Source organism: Alligator mississippiensis, chromosome 15, assembly GCF_030867095.1.
Source record: "Alligator mississippiensis isolate rAllMis1 chromosome 15, rAllMis1, whole genome shotgun sequence".
Classification (NCBI taxonomy): domain Eukaryota; kingdom Metazoa; phylum Chordata; order Crocodylia; family Alligatoridae; genus Alligator; species Alligator mississippiensis.
This window is the reverse complement of record NC_081838.1, coordinates 28,330,035-28,345,697: the sequence shown is the minus strand read 5'-3', so window position 1 is coordinate 28,345,697 and position 15,663 is coordinate 28,330,035. Positions and strand designations below refer to the sequence as shown.

General features: G+C 57.2%; 1 protein-coding gene across 1 annotated transcript in view; it reads right to left on the bottom strand.

Annotated features, from left to right (window-relative positions):
- Positions 1 to 13,957, bottom strand: part of LOC106737198 (IgGFc-binding protein-like) — a 33,373-nt gene extending 19,416 nt beyond the window's left edge. Inside the window, exons 1-9 of the mRNA XM_019498429.1 lie at positions 13,927 to 13,957; positions 12,277 to 12,407; positions 11,802 to 12,083; positions 11,179 to 11,316; positions 10,863 to 11,022; positions 10,187 to 10,578; positions 5,901 to 6,468; positions 3,747 to 4,345; positions 1,569 to 2,133 (exon numbers count right to left, since the gene is read on the bottom strand). Of these exons, the coding sequence (XP_019353974.1) occupies positions 1,569 to 2,133; positions 3,747 to 4,345; positions 5,901 to 6,468; positions 10,187 to 10,578; positions 10,863 to 11,022; positions 11,179 to 11,316; positions 11,802 to 12,083; positions 12,277 to 12,407; positions 13,927 to 13,957 (2,866 nt within the window). The remainder of the gene's footprint in view (positions 1 to 1,568; positions 2,134 to 3,746; positions 4,346 to 5,900; positions 6,469 to 10,186; positions 10,579 to 10,862; positions 11,023 to 11,178; positions 11,317 to 11,801; positions 12,084 to 12,276; positions 12,408 to 13,926) is intronic.
- Positions 13,958 to 15,663: the final 1,706 nt, after the last annotated feature.

The window sequence follows — 15,663 nt, the reverse complement described above, 5'->3', positions numbered from 1 at the left end:
AACAGATGTCAGTAAAAACCTGTCATTAAAAACATTTTTCTGTCAGTAAAAAGTTTGCAGATTGCCATTAAAAAAACAACTTCTCAGATTAGCAGCACTGCTCAAACCCCCAAACCTGTTCCAGGAGTCAACAAATGCAAGTGCAAAGTCCTGCACTTAGGACATAACAATCCCATCCACCGGAACAGGCTGGGGGCCTACTGGCTAAGCAGCAGCTCTGCAGAAAAGGACCTGGCGGTGAAAGGGGACAATAAGCTGAATAGGAACCAGCAGTGTGTCCTTGTTGCCAAGAAAGCTAATGGCATCCTAGCCTGCATTGGTAGGAGCACTGCCAGCAGATTGGGGGAAGTAATTCTTTCCCTCTATTCAGCACTGGTGAGGCCACATCTGGAGTACTGTGTCCAGTTTTAGGCCCCCCACTACAGAAAAGATGTGGACACATTGGAAAGAGTCCAGTGGATGACAACAGAAATGGTTTGGGGATTGGGGCACATAACTTATGAGGAAAGGTTGAGGGAACTAGACTTATTTAGTCTGCAGAAGAAAAGACCGAGGGGGGATTAATAGCAGCCTTCACCTCCCTGCAGGGGGGTGCAAAAAGGATGGAGCTGGGCTGTTCTCAGTGGGGGCAGAACAAGGAGCAATGGGCTCCAATTGCAGAAAGGGAAGTTGAGGTTGGATATTAGGAGAAACTTTCTTGTGAGGAAGGTGATGAAGCTCTGGAACAGGCTTTGCAGAAGGGTGGTGGCATCTCCATCCCTGAAGCTTTTGAAGACCCAGCTGGACAAAGCCTTGGCTGGGATGATGTAGTTGGGTGCTTTGATCAGGGAGTTGGACTAGATGTGACCTCCTGAGGTCCCTTCCAACCCTAATATGCTAAGCTTCCACCACCTCTCTGGGTAGACAAGATTGTTCATCCCTTTACAAAGGACAAGGAGAGACTTATTGCCATCTCTTAGCCCTAGTTTGGTTCTTCCATGGTGAGAAGCACCAAGAAATGTTGGGCAATTTGCCTCTGAAGAGCTCTGACTGCTCGGATGCGAACATGAATCATGCAGAAGCAGGGAGGGAAGGCAGCTCCAGAGGTCACATCTAGTCCAATCCCTGCCCAAGGCAGGATCAGCCCTGTCCAAACCAGCCCAGACACATCCAGAATCTAATCTCTTTGTAAAACTACCATCAACAGTAACACAACACCAGACCTCACACCCAAACCTGCTACAGGGAAAACAAGGGGACTGCAGCTGCCAATGTCCTGCTGCTGTAAAAGGCTGTTAATAGATGCTCCAGAGATCCAAGGTAGAGGCTGTACCCCTGCTACAGAGCAAGGCAACCCCTACCCCCAGTCCATACCAATCTGACCATAGGGAAAAATTTCTTTCTGACCCCATATCTGGTGTTGGTCTGATTCTGAGCATAAAGACCCCCAAGCCAAGATCATCCAGGATTGGTCTCAACAGGAGCATTGGCACAGCCCAGTGCACATCCCCAGCCTGGGCTGCAGCCAGGACCCTGCACCTCTGGGGAAGGCTATGGGGGCTGCACTGTACTGAGACTTATGCACTTACCACAGCCAGCCTGTTCTCTCCAGGCCTGGATGGGGAAGCCTTGGCGTTGGCACTGCTGGGCATAGCTCTGGAGCACTTGGCAGAGGGTCTGCCTACTTCCCTCTGTGGCACACAGGTCATGCACGCAGCTATGCAGGAACCCGTGGGCATCCTCTTGGCTGCCACAGGCACTGAAGGGTCCAGCCATGTCGGTGATGATCCCACAGGAGTTCAGGGCAATATACCGAGCCCCTTCCCCATTGCTGCACTCCCTCTCAGGTGCTATGGCCTCGCAATGGAATGGAGAACCCGGGGCCTTCCAGCTCGTCACGAAGGAGGCCAAGCCGGGAGCTGCTGAACCATCAGGTGTCCTGAAGTCATCACTACGGTTGGCATTAAAGTCTCCCCCCAGTCCACAGAGGAGCCCAGCATAGGTCTCGGGAATGGCAACTGTCACATCGTGGCTTCCATCATAGGACATGGAGAGGCCGAATGCAGCCTGCACGATGACAGAGGAGCCGCTGTAGTAGGCTGAGAGCTTCCCTGAAGCTAGGGCCATGGGTAGGTTGGCCATGGTGCCATTGACCTGTAGGCAAGAGCACAGTAGATGGGTGCTGAGCTGGACAAAAGCCACCCTGCTCTGAACCACCCTAAACTTCCTTCTTTCTTGCTCCAATACTTCGTGGGGGTCACTTGCTGCATGGACATGCTCTTAGAGGCATCTTCCAGGCAGCCACCCTCCACTGCTGGCCACCCCAGTCCACACATATGGATGGTCTTCCTGGTTTGATCTCAGCTTTCCCTCCAAGCACCCATCATCCTGCAGCACAAGCTCCCTGATGGAGGGAAAGGCATTTAGGGTCTGGGGAGCTCTGATTCAGAGACCGTGCCCTTCACTCCCATGCTCAATAGCAACTGATGCCCCTTTCCTCCAAGAATAGGTCCAATGGTGGATCTGGCTACACTCTCAGCTTCCACCACATCTGGTGGTCACGAGTCCCAGCCTTTCCTCCCATGCTGGGTGATAAAGACCTGCCTGGCATTTGTTATCAACCAACAACCTCCTAGTGTCATGTCACAACCCCTCATTCTTCTCTTGTCCATAATAAATCCCTGATGACTTTCTCTTCACCTTTTTGTAAACCCTGTCCCACTTCAAGCATCTCTTTTCAAAGCTAACCAGGCCTGGCCTCATTAGTCTCTCCTTATATGGAGCTCCTCGTTAGCACTCATCTTCCTTCTTTCCCTTCTCAGGACCTTCTCTATGTCCTTTTGGAGGTGCAGGGACAGAACTGGGTGCAGTATTCAAGGTGTGGATGCCCCATGGATTCATAAAGAGGCATCATGATACTTTCCATAAGAAGCATTTACACAAAATACTAAATGCAGAAGAGAAAATCAATAGAGACAAGAAGGAGGGATTGCAGCATGAAACTAGGAGGTCATCAGTTGATAATGAATACCAGGCAGTTTTTCACCCAGAGTGGAAGGAAATGGTGGGACTCATGGCCTCCAGATATGGTGGAAGCTGAGAGTGTAGCCATATTCACCAAGGGCTTGAACTCATTCTTGGAGGAAAGGGGCATCAGTCGCTATTGAGCATGGGCATGAAGGGCACAGCCTCTGAATCAGACCTTCCTAGACCCTAAATGCTGGAGGCTACAAGGGAGAGAGGCACAGGGGGAGAAACCCAGCTCAGACCCAGGCCAGACTTCCACTCTTTCCACCATGTGACATTGGAGACTGGGTGAGCCAGACCTATGGGGACACATGTTCTTGTGTGTGCAAGTAGGGGTGCTTATGGTATGCGGGTGATTTTGCATATAAGGGTATACCCTACAGTGAGAAATTGATGATGCAGGTAGCCTGTAAGTAGCCAGTAGTAGTAGTAAGAAGAGAAAAGGGATAAAAACAGTTTGGGAACAAATGGTCATTGGATTACTGGACTATTGGACTACTGGACTATACCCCTAAATGTCTCAGCTAGACCTTGGACTGCCTGATCACCAGATAGGGAGCAAGACTCGTTTACAAGGTAACTACGGCATGTTTAGCTGTGCGCTCTCTGATGAATAAACCTCCATGCATGGAGGGAAAACTCCTGTCTCTTGAGCTCTTGTGCCCTCAGCAACCCACTAGTTCCCATATTCAAGGGTTTTGGAGTATCAGAAGAAAAGATCTGAGTATCAAGTCAGGCACCTGGATCTGGCCGTCCTTCTCTGCGTCCACAATGATGTGATGCCCGTAGACCTCCACCTCCACCCGGCGTGTTGAGGACATGGAAATGGACCCCCAGTGCTTACTCTCCACCCTGATGGTGAAGCTGGGGAGCTGCCCGGGGGGCCCACAGTACGTGCTCAGGGTGTACGTGCAGGTCCCAGGGACATCGAAGGTGGCTCTGTCGAATGTGGTGTAGTGCAGGCGGCCAAAGACCTGCAGGAGGCCAAAGCGGATGGGGTGGCAGCCCCGGACACCGTCCAGGATGCTGCAGGTCTCCAAGGCCCTGCAGGTGTGGGGCTGGCACTGCATGGGCTGGGCTGGCTCCCGGCAGCTACACTTGCGGCTGCAGGTGTCGGTCAGAATCAAATCTGAGCCCAGTGCATGATAGCGGCCATCCAGCAGGCACCCACACTGGCTCAGGGGCACGCATGATGCCCCGCTGAGGATGTAGCCCGGGTTGCAGATGCAGCCCTCACGGCAGGGCTGGGTGCAGTACAGGGGGGCCGTGGAGTCTGAGCAGCTGGCCGGACAGGCGCTGGCGCACTCTTCGTAGTGGCTGTTCTCGTGGCACGTGATCCCTGGTAGTGGAGATATGTGCAAGGGGGAAACATCAGAAAACAAGAACGGTTATTTCCTGAGTCGGAGCATAGGTCTGTCTTAGCCGGTCTCCTGTCTCCACTCAAGTGTCTCTCTCCTAAGCAGACCAGGCCTGGACTCATTAGTCTCTCCTCCTAGGGAAGCCCCTCCATAGCAGTCATCAATCATCCTTCTTGCCCTTTTCTGGACTTTCTCTAGCTCTCTTCTATCCTCTTGGAGGTGTGGGGACCAGACCTAGGTACAGTATTCAAGGCGTGGATGCCCCGTGGATGTATAAAGGGGCATCACAATGCTTTCCATTGTGTTCCCAACTCCCTTCTTAACATTGCATTTGTTTTTCTGACAGCAGCTGACCCCAAAGCTGATGTTCTTAGTGGGCTGTCCACAATGACTCCCAGATCCCTTCCCTGTGTAGTGACAGCTCATGTAGAGCCTGTCATCGCCACCTGACACAGGGACAGGTGGGCATTTGAACTGACAACGGGTTTGATCTGTTATTGCTGATGCACCTAAACCATCTACTCCATGGCTTTCAAGGCCGGTCCAGGACTAAGGGGACCCTGGGTTACTGAGTAGTTTGCCATAGTGAGCTAAGGCAGAGGTGCTCAACCCCTAGCCCATGATGCTGCATCATCCATCCCAAGCTGGGGGTGGTAACTGGGCCATGCTAGTGCTCCTGCTGGGACTCTGCTCCAAAGGGTCATGGCTAGAGGGTCTTGTCCTTTCATTCAGGCTCAGACCAATGCCAATTTGGGGTCAGGAACGAATTTTCTCCCATGGTCAGATTGGTATTGACTGGTTAGGTTTGCCTTCTTCTGTAGCAGGGGGCATGGCCTTTACCTGGGACCTCTTGAGTATATATTAACAACCTTTTAAAGCAGCAAGACATTGGCCGCTGCAGTCCCCCTGCTTCTCCATGGCAGATTTGGGTGTGAGGTCTTGTGTTGTATCAGGGCTGACAGTTGTCTTATGTAGAGCTTAGGTGATGGATTTGTCTGGGATGAAAATGAGGGTTGGAAGGGAGCTCAGGAGGTCACATCTAGTCCATCCCCTGCTCAAAGCAGGACCAGCCCCAGCTACATCATCCCAGCCAAGGCTTTGTTTAGCTGGGTCTTCAACACCTCCAAGGATGGAGATCCCACCACCTCTCTGGGTAACCTGTTCCAGTGTTTTACTACCCTCTGCTTGAGAAAGTTTTTCCTAATACCCAACCTCAATTTCCCTTGCTGCACCTGGAGAGCATTGCTCCTTATTCTGTCACCTGGCACCACTGAGATGTGACCTGTGGAGGTCCCTTCCAGCCCAGCTTCTCTATGACTCCATGACCATGGCCCTACAACCTCTGGAGGTCCCTTCCACCCTGGCTTCTCTATGACTTTATGACTCTAGAAACTCCCAAATGGAGTTGGGAACAAGGCCCAACCTCACCGCATTAAGATGAAGGAGTTCTCAGGGACTGTAGCAAGTGGGACCAGGCATCTCCAGGGAATGGACAACCTCAGAGAGAGTTTCGGGGCAATTAAGCAGAGCTCTTACCACAAAAGCTGTCTGTCCTCCACTGCCCGACGGTGATGTTAGCAGCCTGGCAGCTCTCCATGTAACTGCCCAGAGCTCTGCATAGCGCCTCTGGGTCTGCGTCAGGCACCACGCAGAGATTCTCCACACAGCTTTCCACGAAGGCCACGGGGGGCAGGACCTGAGCACAGGCCGCAAAGGGGCCTGGAGACATTTCCATGAAGCCACAGGAGTCATTGCTGGTATAACGAGCCCGTTGGGCATCAGGGCACGCAGGCAGTTCCACGTCCCCCGCGCACGGGCGCCCTTCCTCTATGACCTGCCAGCTCGTGGTGAAGGCCACCGGGGATGTCACTAATGTGCTGTTGGGCATCCAGAAGTCATCATCAGGGTCATTGGTCAGGGTCCCACACAAGCCACACGTGGTATTGAAGTAGGCAGGGGGCACCATGACCTCCACGTGATGCCGCCCATCGTAGGAGACCACCAGCCCAAAATCTGTGGTGATTCTCACATAGAAACCACTTTGGTGCACCTGGATCTTCCCATTGAGGAGGATGACTGGGAGCAGAGTCCTTATTCCATTGACCTAGCGGGGAAAATCAAACAAGCCCAAAACATTTAGCTCTTCCTCACTACAACAGACTCTGCAGGCACGAGGCCGAGTCCTCAGCTTCAAGGGAGCTTTGTGGATGGAGGAGCCAACTGGGTCATACGTGTTTCAGCCCAGTTCGTATCTAGGAGCATCTAGCAGCAAAGGAGAATGAGAATCCACAGCTGGAAGCTGAAGGGAAATAAATTCATCCCAATTTGCATGTAGCGGCAAAGGGGAATGAGCCATCAGACAACAGCCCCAGGGATATGATGGGGTCTCCGTCATGGGCAGTCGTTAAATGAGGACCAAATGTTTCTGCCCCAAGAGGCATCTACGCCACATGCAGGATGGTAGCAGGCAGGCCCAGAATGTGACCTAGCTTCAGACTAGCAGCACGGGGGTCAAAAGCAGGGTAATGAGCTATGAATCACAGGTGTATTTTACATATATATATATATATATATATATATATATATATACATATATATATATATATATACACACACACACACTATAGATGTGGATACATACACGTATAGATAGCTAGATACAGGTAAACAGATATAGATAGGAAGACACGTATAAATAGAAAGAAGAAAATAGACACATAAAGATAAATAGATATATACATATAAAAATAGATCTATAGACATAGACAGATATAAAAGATAGATACATATACATACATATAGTGAGATAGAAAGATAGATACAGATATTCTCATTTTATAAAGGGCTTAATCTGTCTGTCTGGATGTAATACTTTTGCTCAAGTGCACATGCAAAGTGTACCATACATCTGGGTTTCCCTGGACGTGTCCCCACTCTTTTAAAGCCCTCTGATTCATAGATTCATAGATTCATAGATGTTAGGGTCGGAAGGGACCTCAGTAGATCATCGAGTCCGACCCCCTGCATAGGCAGAAAAGAGTGCTGGGTCTAGATGACCCCAGCTAGATACTCATCTAACCTCCTCTTGAAGACCCCCAGGGTAGGGGAGAGCACCACCTCCCTTGGGAGCCCGTTCCAGACCTTGGCCACTCGAACTGTGAAGAAGTTCTTCCTAATGTCCAGTCTAAATCTGCTCTCTGCTAGCTTGTGGCCATTATTTCTTGTAACCCCCGGGGGCGCCTTGGTGAGTAAAGCCTCACCAATTCCCTTCTGTGCCCCCATGATGAACTTATAGGCGGCCACAAGGTCGCCTCTCAACCTTCTCTTGCGGAGGCTGAAGAGGTCCAGGTGCCCTAGTCTCTCCTCATAGGGCTTGGCCTGCAAGCCCCTAACCGTACATGTGGTCCTTCTCTGGACCCTCTCCAGGTTATCCGCATCCCTTTTGAAGTGCGGCACCCAAAACTGCATGCAGTACTCCAGCTGCAGTCTGACCAGTGCCCAATAGAGGGGAAGTATCACCTCCTTGGTTCTGTTCGTCATGCATCTGCTGATGCACGATAAAGTGCCATTAGCTTTTCTGACAGCTTTGTCACACTGCCGACTCATGTTCATCTTGGAGTCCACTAGGATGGGTTGTCTGGGATTTCCCTTTGCTCCGGTGGTGGGAGCAAGGGAAGCGTGATCACAGGCAGCAGGGAGTACACATGGATCTGCCTGCAGCTGCGGAGGTGCACACCAATGGGGTGCTCCCTGTTGGCTCCGATTGACTCCCCTTGCTCCCACCTCCGGAGCACAGCAAAATCCTGGACATTTAGGCAGGGCTGAGCAGCCAGGAGCCACTGCCCAGGGAGGAGGAGAGGGGCCCTAGCCAGGCTGCTTACCAGGCACTACAGCCCTATCCCAGGGTGGGGGTGCCACAAGCCTCCCCTCCTCTTCCCTCTTGTCTGCGCTGGGGCCGAACACGCTTTGCCACTGCCTGCATGAATCAGAGCCATCGTGCTCTGGCCCGGGCAGGACAGGGACAGCTGGGGCCCCTCTGGCAGGGCTGGGGGGGCAAGGGGCTGCAGGTCGGGAGTGAGGGGCATCGGGGTAAGGGCGGGGGACTGTGGGTTGGGAGGGTGGGGGGCACTGGCAGCACCAGGGGGCTGAGGGTTGGGAGTGAGGGGCACCAGCAGGGATGGGGAGTGGTGGAGTATGAGTCAGGAGTGAGGGGCACCATCAGGACCCAGGGGGGCAGGGTACTACAGTTTGGTGAGTGAGGGGCACTGGCAGGGCTGGAGTCAGTGAGTTGGGAGTAAGGGGCTGCTGCAGAGCTGTGGGGGCTGTGGCTTGGGAGTGTGGGGCACCGGGGTGGGGGACTATGGTTTGGAAGTGCAGGGGGCACTGGCAGTGCCAGGGTCAGGAGTGAGGGCACCAGCAGGGAGCGGGGTCGGGGTGGGTTGTGAGTGAGGTGCATTGGGGTGTCGGGTGGAGGACTGTTCATGGCAGGCAGACTGTGTTTGTCTCTGTGTGTCCATGTACAGAGTGAGTGAGTAGAGTGCACACTCATTTGTGTGTGTGCGTGCATGTGCCTGTGTGTGCACGTGCAGAGAGTGAGGGACTAGAGTGCGCGCCAGTCTGCACGTGTGCATAAGTATGTCTGTGTGTGTGTGCATGCATGTGTCTGTGTTCATGGCAAGGAGAGCATGTTTGTGTCTGTGTGTCCATGTGCAGAGAGTGAGTAGAGTGTGCACCCATCTGCATGTGTGTGTGTGCATGTGTCTGTGTGTCCGTGCATGCATGTGTGTGTGCATGTGTCGGTGTTCATGGCAGGGAGTGTATGTTTGTGTGTGTGTCCATGTGCAGAAAGTGAGTGAAAGTAGAGTGTGTGCCCATCTGTGTGCACGACTGCGTGTGTGTGTGTGTGTGTATGTTTGGCCATAGTGGGACGCCGTGGGGGCACGGAGCAGGGAGAAGAGTCGGCATGTGTCCCCCCACCCCCAGCCCGGCAGGGTCCTCCCAGCATTCCCTGCCAGCACCAAGAGGGGAGGGGGGCCTTTCCCCCACCCCCTGCCCACCAATTTTGTGTTTGCCCAGGGCCCCAGTACACATTAATCTACCCCTGGGCATGGGGCCAGACATGGAGTGGAGGAGGTGGGGCCGTGGGCCCAAACATGGAGCCGGGGGAGGGGGGGGGGTGGACACGGGTTGGTGTAGGGCCAGACTTGGAGCGGCGGTGTGGGGTTGGTGCATGGGGCCGGATGTGGAGTATGGGTGGTGGGTTGTGCACCAGATGCGGAGTGATGGCACCGGACAGTGGGTGGTGGTGGCAGCCACTGTGTGCAAGCTTTCCCCCCCACCCCTGTTCCTGGGAGGCAGTGGTGACGTGGGGTGGTGGGTGGTGGTACTTCATCCCCACACACCCTCCCTCCATCATTCTGGATGGGCAATTGGCTAGTACATACATATACAGATATAGATAAATACAGATATAGAGATACACAAATATATGTATAGATAGATCTATATATATATATATATATATATATATATATATATATATATATATATATATGAAGAGAGAGGGAAATAAACGTAGATAGACAGACAGACATATGGCCTACACCCAGAAGGTGTAAACAGGAGCAGGAGTAGGAATGGGAGGGGGCAGAAGGGGGGGGGGGCTGGGGCAGGAGCAGAAGGAGCAGGGACATTGTGGGAGGACCTAGGGCAGGACAGGGAGGGGCTAGGGCAGGACAGGGCTGGCTTAGGGCAGGGGCAGGAGGGGAAGGGGCTTGGGGGCAGCAGAGGGGTCGGGGCAGGCAGGGGTCACCTCAACTCACCATCACATGCCCCGTGGCACCGCTGGCCACTGTCACCTCCTGCTTGTGGGCTGCCACGCGTACACCCCCTCTGGCACCCGGCCCGGCCTCCACGCGGTATGGGGCCAGGCCTGAGCTGGGAGCTGTCGGGGCCTGGGACAGCACGTGGGCGCAGGTCCCCTGGGTGCGATAGCTGTGCCCATCCAGGGTACGGTAGCAACTCCCGCCCAGGGCCTGGCAGGCAGCACGGCTGGCAGGCTGGCAGGCGTGGTAGCCGGCAGCTGGGCGGCAGGCCTCGCCTGGCCCACAGCGCCGCACCTCGCATGTCAGCCCCCCATCTCCAGCCAGGCACTGGCAGTGCTGCCGGCAGTCCTCATCTGTCCACAGTGCAGCCCCTGGCGGCAGGAACTGGGCTGCGGGCAGACAAAGAGAAGGCAGGTTAGCGGGTCCCGGGCAGCACCCGGAGGGACAGATGGACAGAAAAATCGATGCCCTCCCACTGAATTGGGCTCCCGATGCCCCCCAGACCTGGGGGATCAGGAAGGGGGGCGGCTGCTCTGGTGAGAACGGGGGTCTCAGGGGTGGATACAGCGTGGGGGAACGTGGCAGAGAGACAAGGGCACAGGGCTAGGTATGGGAAGGTTTGGAGGGGATCCGGGGGGCGGCTGGGGATGGGGGCCAGGGTTCTCTGACGCACCGTTGTAGACGCAGCCGTGGGGCAAGGAGAAGTCGTCCACTCGGAAGAGCCAGCGGCCCGGGAGCCCCACATTGCTGGTGGCGCCGACATGGGCGATGGCCGGGGTGCGTGAGCCGGGCAGGCTGAAGTACAGCCGTGAGCCCCCACTGTTGAACCCAGCCTGGGGGGGAGATGCGTTAGCCCCCCAGGTGGAAGCCAGCCCCACACCTCCGAGCACCCTCCCCCTGAGCTGGGGAGGGCGGGTCCAGAATCCGTGACCTCACATGTTCCTGTCCCGCTCCCACCTCCAGCCCCTGGCCCATACGGTGCCACCCACCTGGGCAGGGATGCCCCCCAGGCCACTGCGGGGGTCCCCCCCGCTGCCTGCCCCCGTGGTCCACTGGATGTCCCCGTAGTTGAGGATGATGAAGGAAAGTCGTCCGTCGCTGACCAGCATCACCTGGAAGGTGCTGACCTGAGAGAAAGCGGCCCCCAAGGTGGGAGGCAGACAGTGAGAATTACCCCAGATTAACTCCAGAGGATGAGGACACACAGCTCATGGAGTTATCTTGGATTAACCCCAGGGGATGAGGACACACAGCCTCAAAGAATTGCCCCAGATTAGCCTAAAGGGATGAGGGCACATGGCCCTGTGGCATTACCCCAGATTAACCCAGGGGATGAGGACGCGCAGCCCATGATTGGCAAGGGCTGGGAGGGCCCAGGCACTCCCTGTTGTCATCTGGCAGGGGAGGTGTGCAGGACCAAACGCAGGAGTCCGGGTTCCCTGCCTTCTCCGTGCTCATTCCACCCTCCTCCCCTCCCAGATCTGGAGAGCACCCATGTGTCCGGGCTCCCAGCCCCCCTCCCCTCCCAGATCTGGAGAGCACCCATGTGTCCGGGCTCCCAGCCCCCCTCCCCTCCCAGATCTGGAGAGCACCCGGCATTCAGGCCCTGCACCTTGGCGACGGTGGCCCCGTAGAAGGCCACACGGTCCCAGGTGGCCACGAACACCCAGGCAGCAGTGAAGGGCAGGTGGGGGAAGGCGGCGCCCACATCAGCCGTGGCACGGGCCAAGATCCCAGGGGCACGAGACTGGCGGTACAGCACCCGGCCTGCCACCCGCACGTCCACGTCCGCCCAAAATGGGGCCACAAGGGCACGGCCGTCGGGCAGTGGGAATGGGTCGGACGTGTACTGGGTCTCGGGTGCCCCAAAGGACACCAGTCCATTGTTGTTCACCTGTGGGCGTCAGCAAAGGGAGGGTGGTGTGGGGAACTCAGGCATCCAGGCTCCCTGTGCAGCCCTCGTGCTCCTCCCAGAGAAGCCAGGTGCCCGGGCTCCCAGGCCCCACTGCATCCCCAGGGGAGATACAGGCTCCCAGATGCCCCTCTGCCACCGCCCTCCCCCAGGGACACAGGCATCTGGGACTCACGTAGAGGGTGTGGTAGGTGCGGCGGTAGAAGTGGAAGGGCACAGAGAGCGGCACGGGCGGGGATGCTCCGTCGTCGGCCAGCGGCGTGCGGCGATCCCCAAGCTCCACACCAGATGGATACAGCAGGGCAGCTGTGGGGGCGCGGGCGTGGGGTAGCTGGTCCCTCCCCAACCGTCCTGCCCCACATGGCCTGGTCCTGGGCCCATCACCCCCCCTTATCTGCCTGCCCATCCACCCATCCATCTGTGCACTCATCCATCCACCCATTCATTTGACTATCCACCCACCCACCATATCTCCATCTGTCTGTCCTTCCATCCGTCTACACATCTGTCTATCCATCATCCATCCATCCATCCACCCATCTCTCCCCCCTGTCCACCCATCTGTCCATCCATCCACTGATCATCTCTCCATCTCTGCCTATCCATCCATCCATCCATCCATCCATCCATCTGTCCATCCATCTACCCACCCACCCATCTGTCCATCCATCCATCCTTCCCTCCCTCCACCCAGAAGGGATGAACCAGATGCCTGGGTTCCCTCCCTGCTCTAGGAGGGGAGTAGGACTGGGGCTGGTAACCCAGACTCCTGGGTCCTTTTTCTGCTCTGGAAGGGCAGTGGGGGCTGGGAGGTGAGAGCAGAGGGTGCTGGGATGCCAAACACCTGGGTTCTCTGCAGGTTGGTAGGGGTGGGGGAGCAGGGGGAGCGGGGGACCCCGGATGCCTGGGTTCTCCCCAGCACTGGGAGGGCAGTGCTGGGCTCCTGGGGGCACAGAGGCATTGGGGGGGGACCCTAGATGCCTGCCCCCCACCCCAGGTCTGCCCTCTGCCACCCCCACCCCTCCCACCGGGGTCCAGCCTCCCCCCGCCCGGAACCTACCTGTGCCAGCAGCGATGCCCACACACAGCACCTGCAGGGCTACAAGCACCAGGGGTCAGGGGCACCTGGAGCCCCCATCTGCTCAGCCCCACATGTCACCCTGGCATGGTGGGGGGCACCGCCAGCACCCAGGACAGGACCCAGGGCCGCAGGGGGCAGCTGAGACCTGATGCGCTTGTGTCATGCCAGGCCTCCGGAGGCAGCAGGGTCAGGGCCAGGCCGGGCCCAGCTGGGGGTCACGGGCTGGCCCAGGGCAGGGGGAGCCCCCAGGCAATGCAGCCCCCTCCCCCACCCCTGCTTTGCAGGGTGCATGAAGCAGGGTAGGGACTGAGGGGATGTCCCAGGCACCTGGGTTCTGCATGTCTGTGTGTATCTCAGATGCCTGTAGTGTGTGTGTGTGTGTGTGTGTGTGTGTGCATGCACGTGTATGTCCTGGATGCCTGGGGTATGCATCTGTGTGTAGAGGTGGGGGGGTATCCCGGACGACGGACACACACCACACACACATTCACATGTGCACACACACAAGCACCGGGGTCCTGGTGTGTGTGTTGGACACCTGGGTGTGTGTGTGTGTGTGTGTGTGTGCACGTGTGTGTAACATATGGGTTCTATGCGTGTGTGGGTGGGTGTGTGTATCCATCCCCCGGACACCTGGGTTCTGTGTGGATGTGCATGTGAGTGTGCGTGTGCGTGTGCATCCCAGACGCTGGGTTCTACTCGTGCATGGACTGACTCTGCCCCCCCAGCCCTGCCCATACTCACCCAGCGCCAATGCGCGGCGCAGCCCGTCCATGTCTCTTTCGCCGCCCCCCAGGCTGGGCCCTACAGAGAAAGCCCCCGGGAGGGCAAACGTGGGTGTCAATCACAGCATCCCCACTGCCCGTGGGGCCTCTAGGAGTAGAAACCCCAGGGCTGGGCACAGCCAGGCGCCTGGGGTCTTTCCCCTCCAGTGGGGAGCTGGGGATAGAGAGGTGGGGGCGGGAGTCACGGCCCCTCTCTGAGACTCAGTTTCCCCCAGCTGTGCCTGGGACAGGGGGCAATCCTGACCACCCACCCTCCTGGGGAAGCGGGAGGGAACGCCACGAAGGGCTCTGGCATCCCAGAGCTGGAGAGAACCCAGGCGTCCAGGATCCCACCTCCTCCCGCCTGCTAGGATCAGGGTGGGCCCAGAGCTGGAGAGAACCCGGGCACCCGGGCAGCCCCCCAGCTCCAGCAGGTCCCTAGGCTGTCCCACACCCAGTGCTACCAGTACCTGTCTCCAGTGGCGTGGGCACAGCAGCATGCGCAGGGGGTTATAGACGCCGTTGGGGGTGCGGCTCCCGGGAGCACATCCTGGGGCGGCCCGGCTCAATGGGCCCATTTTTCATGCCAGCTCTTGGCAAGACCGAGGCTCCCCACTCCCACCCACCCCATTGTGTTCCTGCCTGCATGGGGCTGGTGCATCCAGGGGGGTCGGGGACACGCCAGCACCTCATTGGGTTAGATGTGGAGGGTGGGGAGGACCTGGAAACCTGGGTTCTTTCCAGCTCTGGGCAGGGAGTGGGGCCTGCAAGTCTGGACGCCTGGGTCCTCTCCAGCTCTGGGCTCACCCCAGCCCCAGCGAAGCGGGGGAATGGGATCCCGGATGCCTGGGTCGTTTCCAGCTCTGGGAGGGCAGTGCAGGGTGGGGGGCTGGTCAGGAGCCTGGACGCGTGGGCCCTCTGCAGCTCTGGGAGGGGAGTGGAGCCCCTGACCCCCCGTTGGACCTGGGCACCCCTGGACCTTGCCCATCTCCCTGGTGTTGGGGGGGTGGGGGGAGGGGGGTTGGGTCCTGGTCCCCTTGACCCTGGCTTTGCCCACAGACCCCATAGGGCAATACCAGGGCTGGGCCAGACCTAGGGCAACTCCCATGGCAGCTGTACCGCCCCCCCCTGCACTCAGTGGAGATGGATGGGCGCATCTGGGGCCGGGAATGGGGGGGAGAGGGGGGGGGTGAATAGGGATCCAGCCAGCTGTGCCCTGCTCCTCCCAGATGTGCCTTGCCCCCGGCCCTAATTGGTCCCCCAAGGGCACAGCTGAGCACAGACATGAGGAGCCCAGATGCCTGGGTTCATGGCAGCTCTAGGCAGGGAGAGGGAGTGGCAGGACACGTGTGCGTGCATGTGTATGTGTGTGTGTCCCGGACACCTGGGTGGTGTGTGTGTGTGTGTGTGTGTGTGTGTGTGTGTGTGTTCTGGAAACCTGGGTTTGCATTTGTGTCCATCCCAGATGCCTGCAGTGTGTGTGTGTGTATCCTGGATGCCTGGGTTCTGTGTGCCTGCATGCTTGTTTGACACCTGGCTTCTCTGTGTGTCCTGGACACCTGGGGCGGGGGTGCATCCTGGATCCCTAGGTTTTGTGTGTGTGTGTTCTTCCTAGAACGTGGGGGGGGGTGTGGGGGTGTCTGTGTGCGTGCGCCGGTTGCGGGCACCTGGGTTGTGTGTGTGTGTGTGTGTGTGTGCACGTGCACATGAGTGAGCA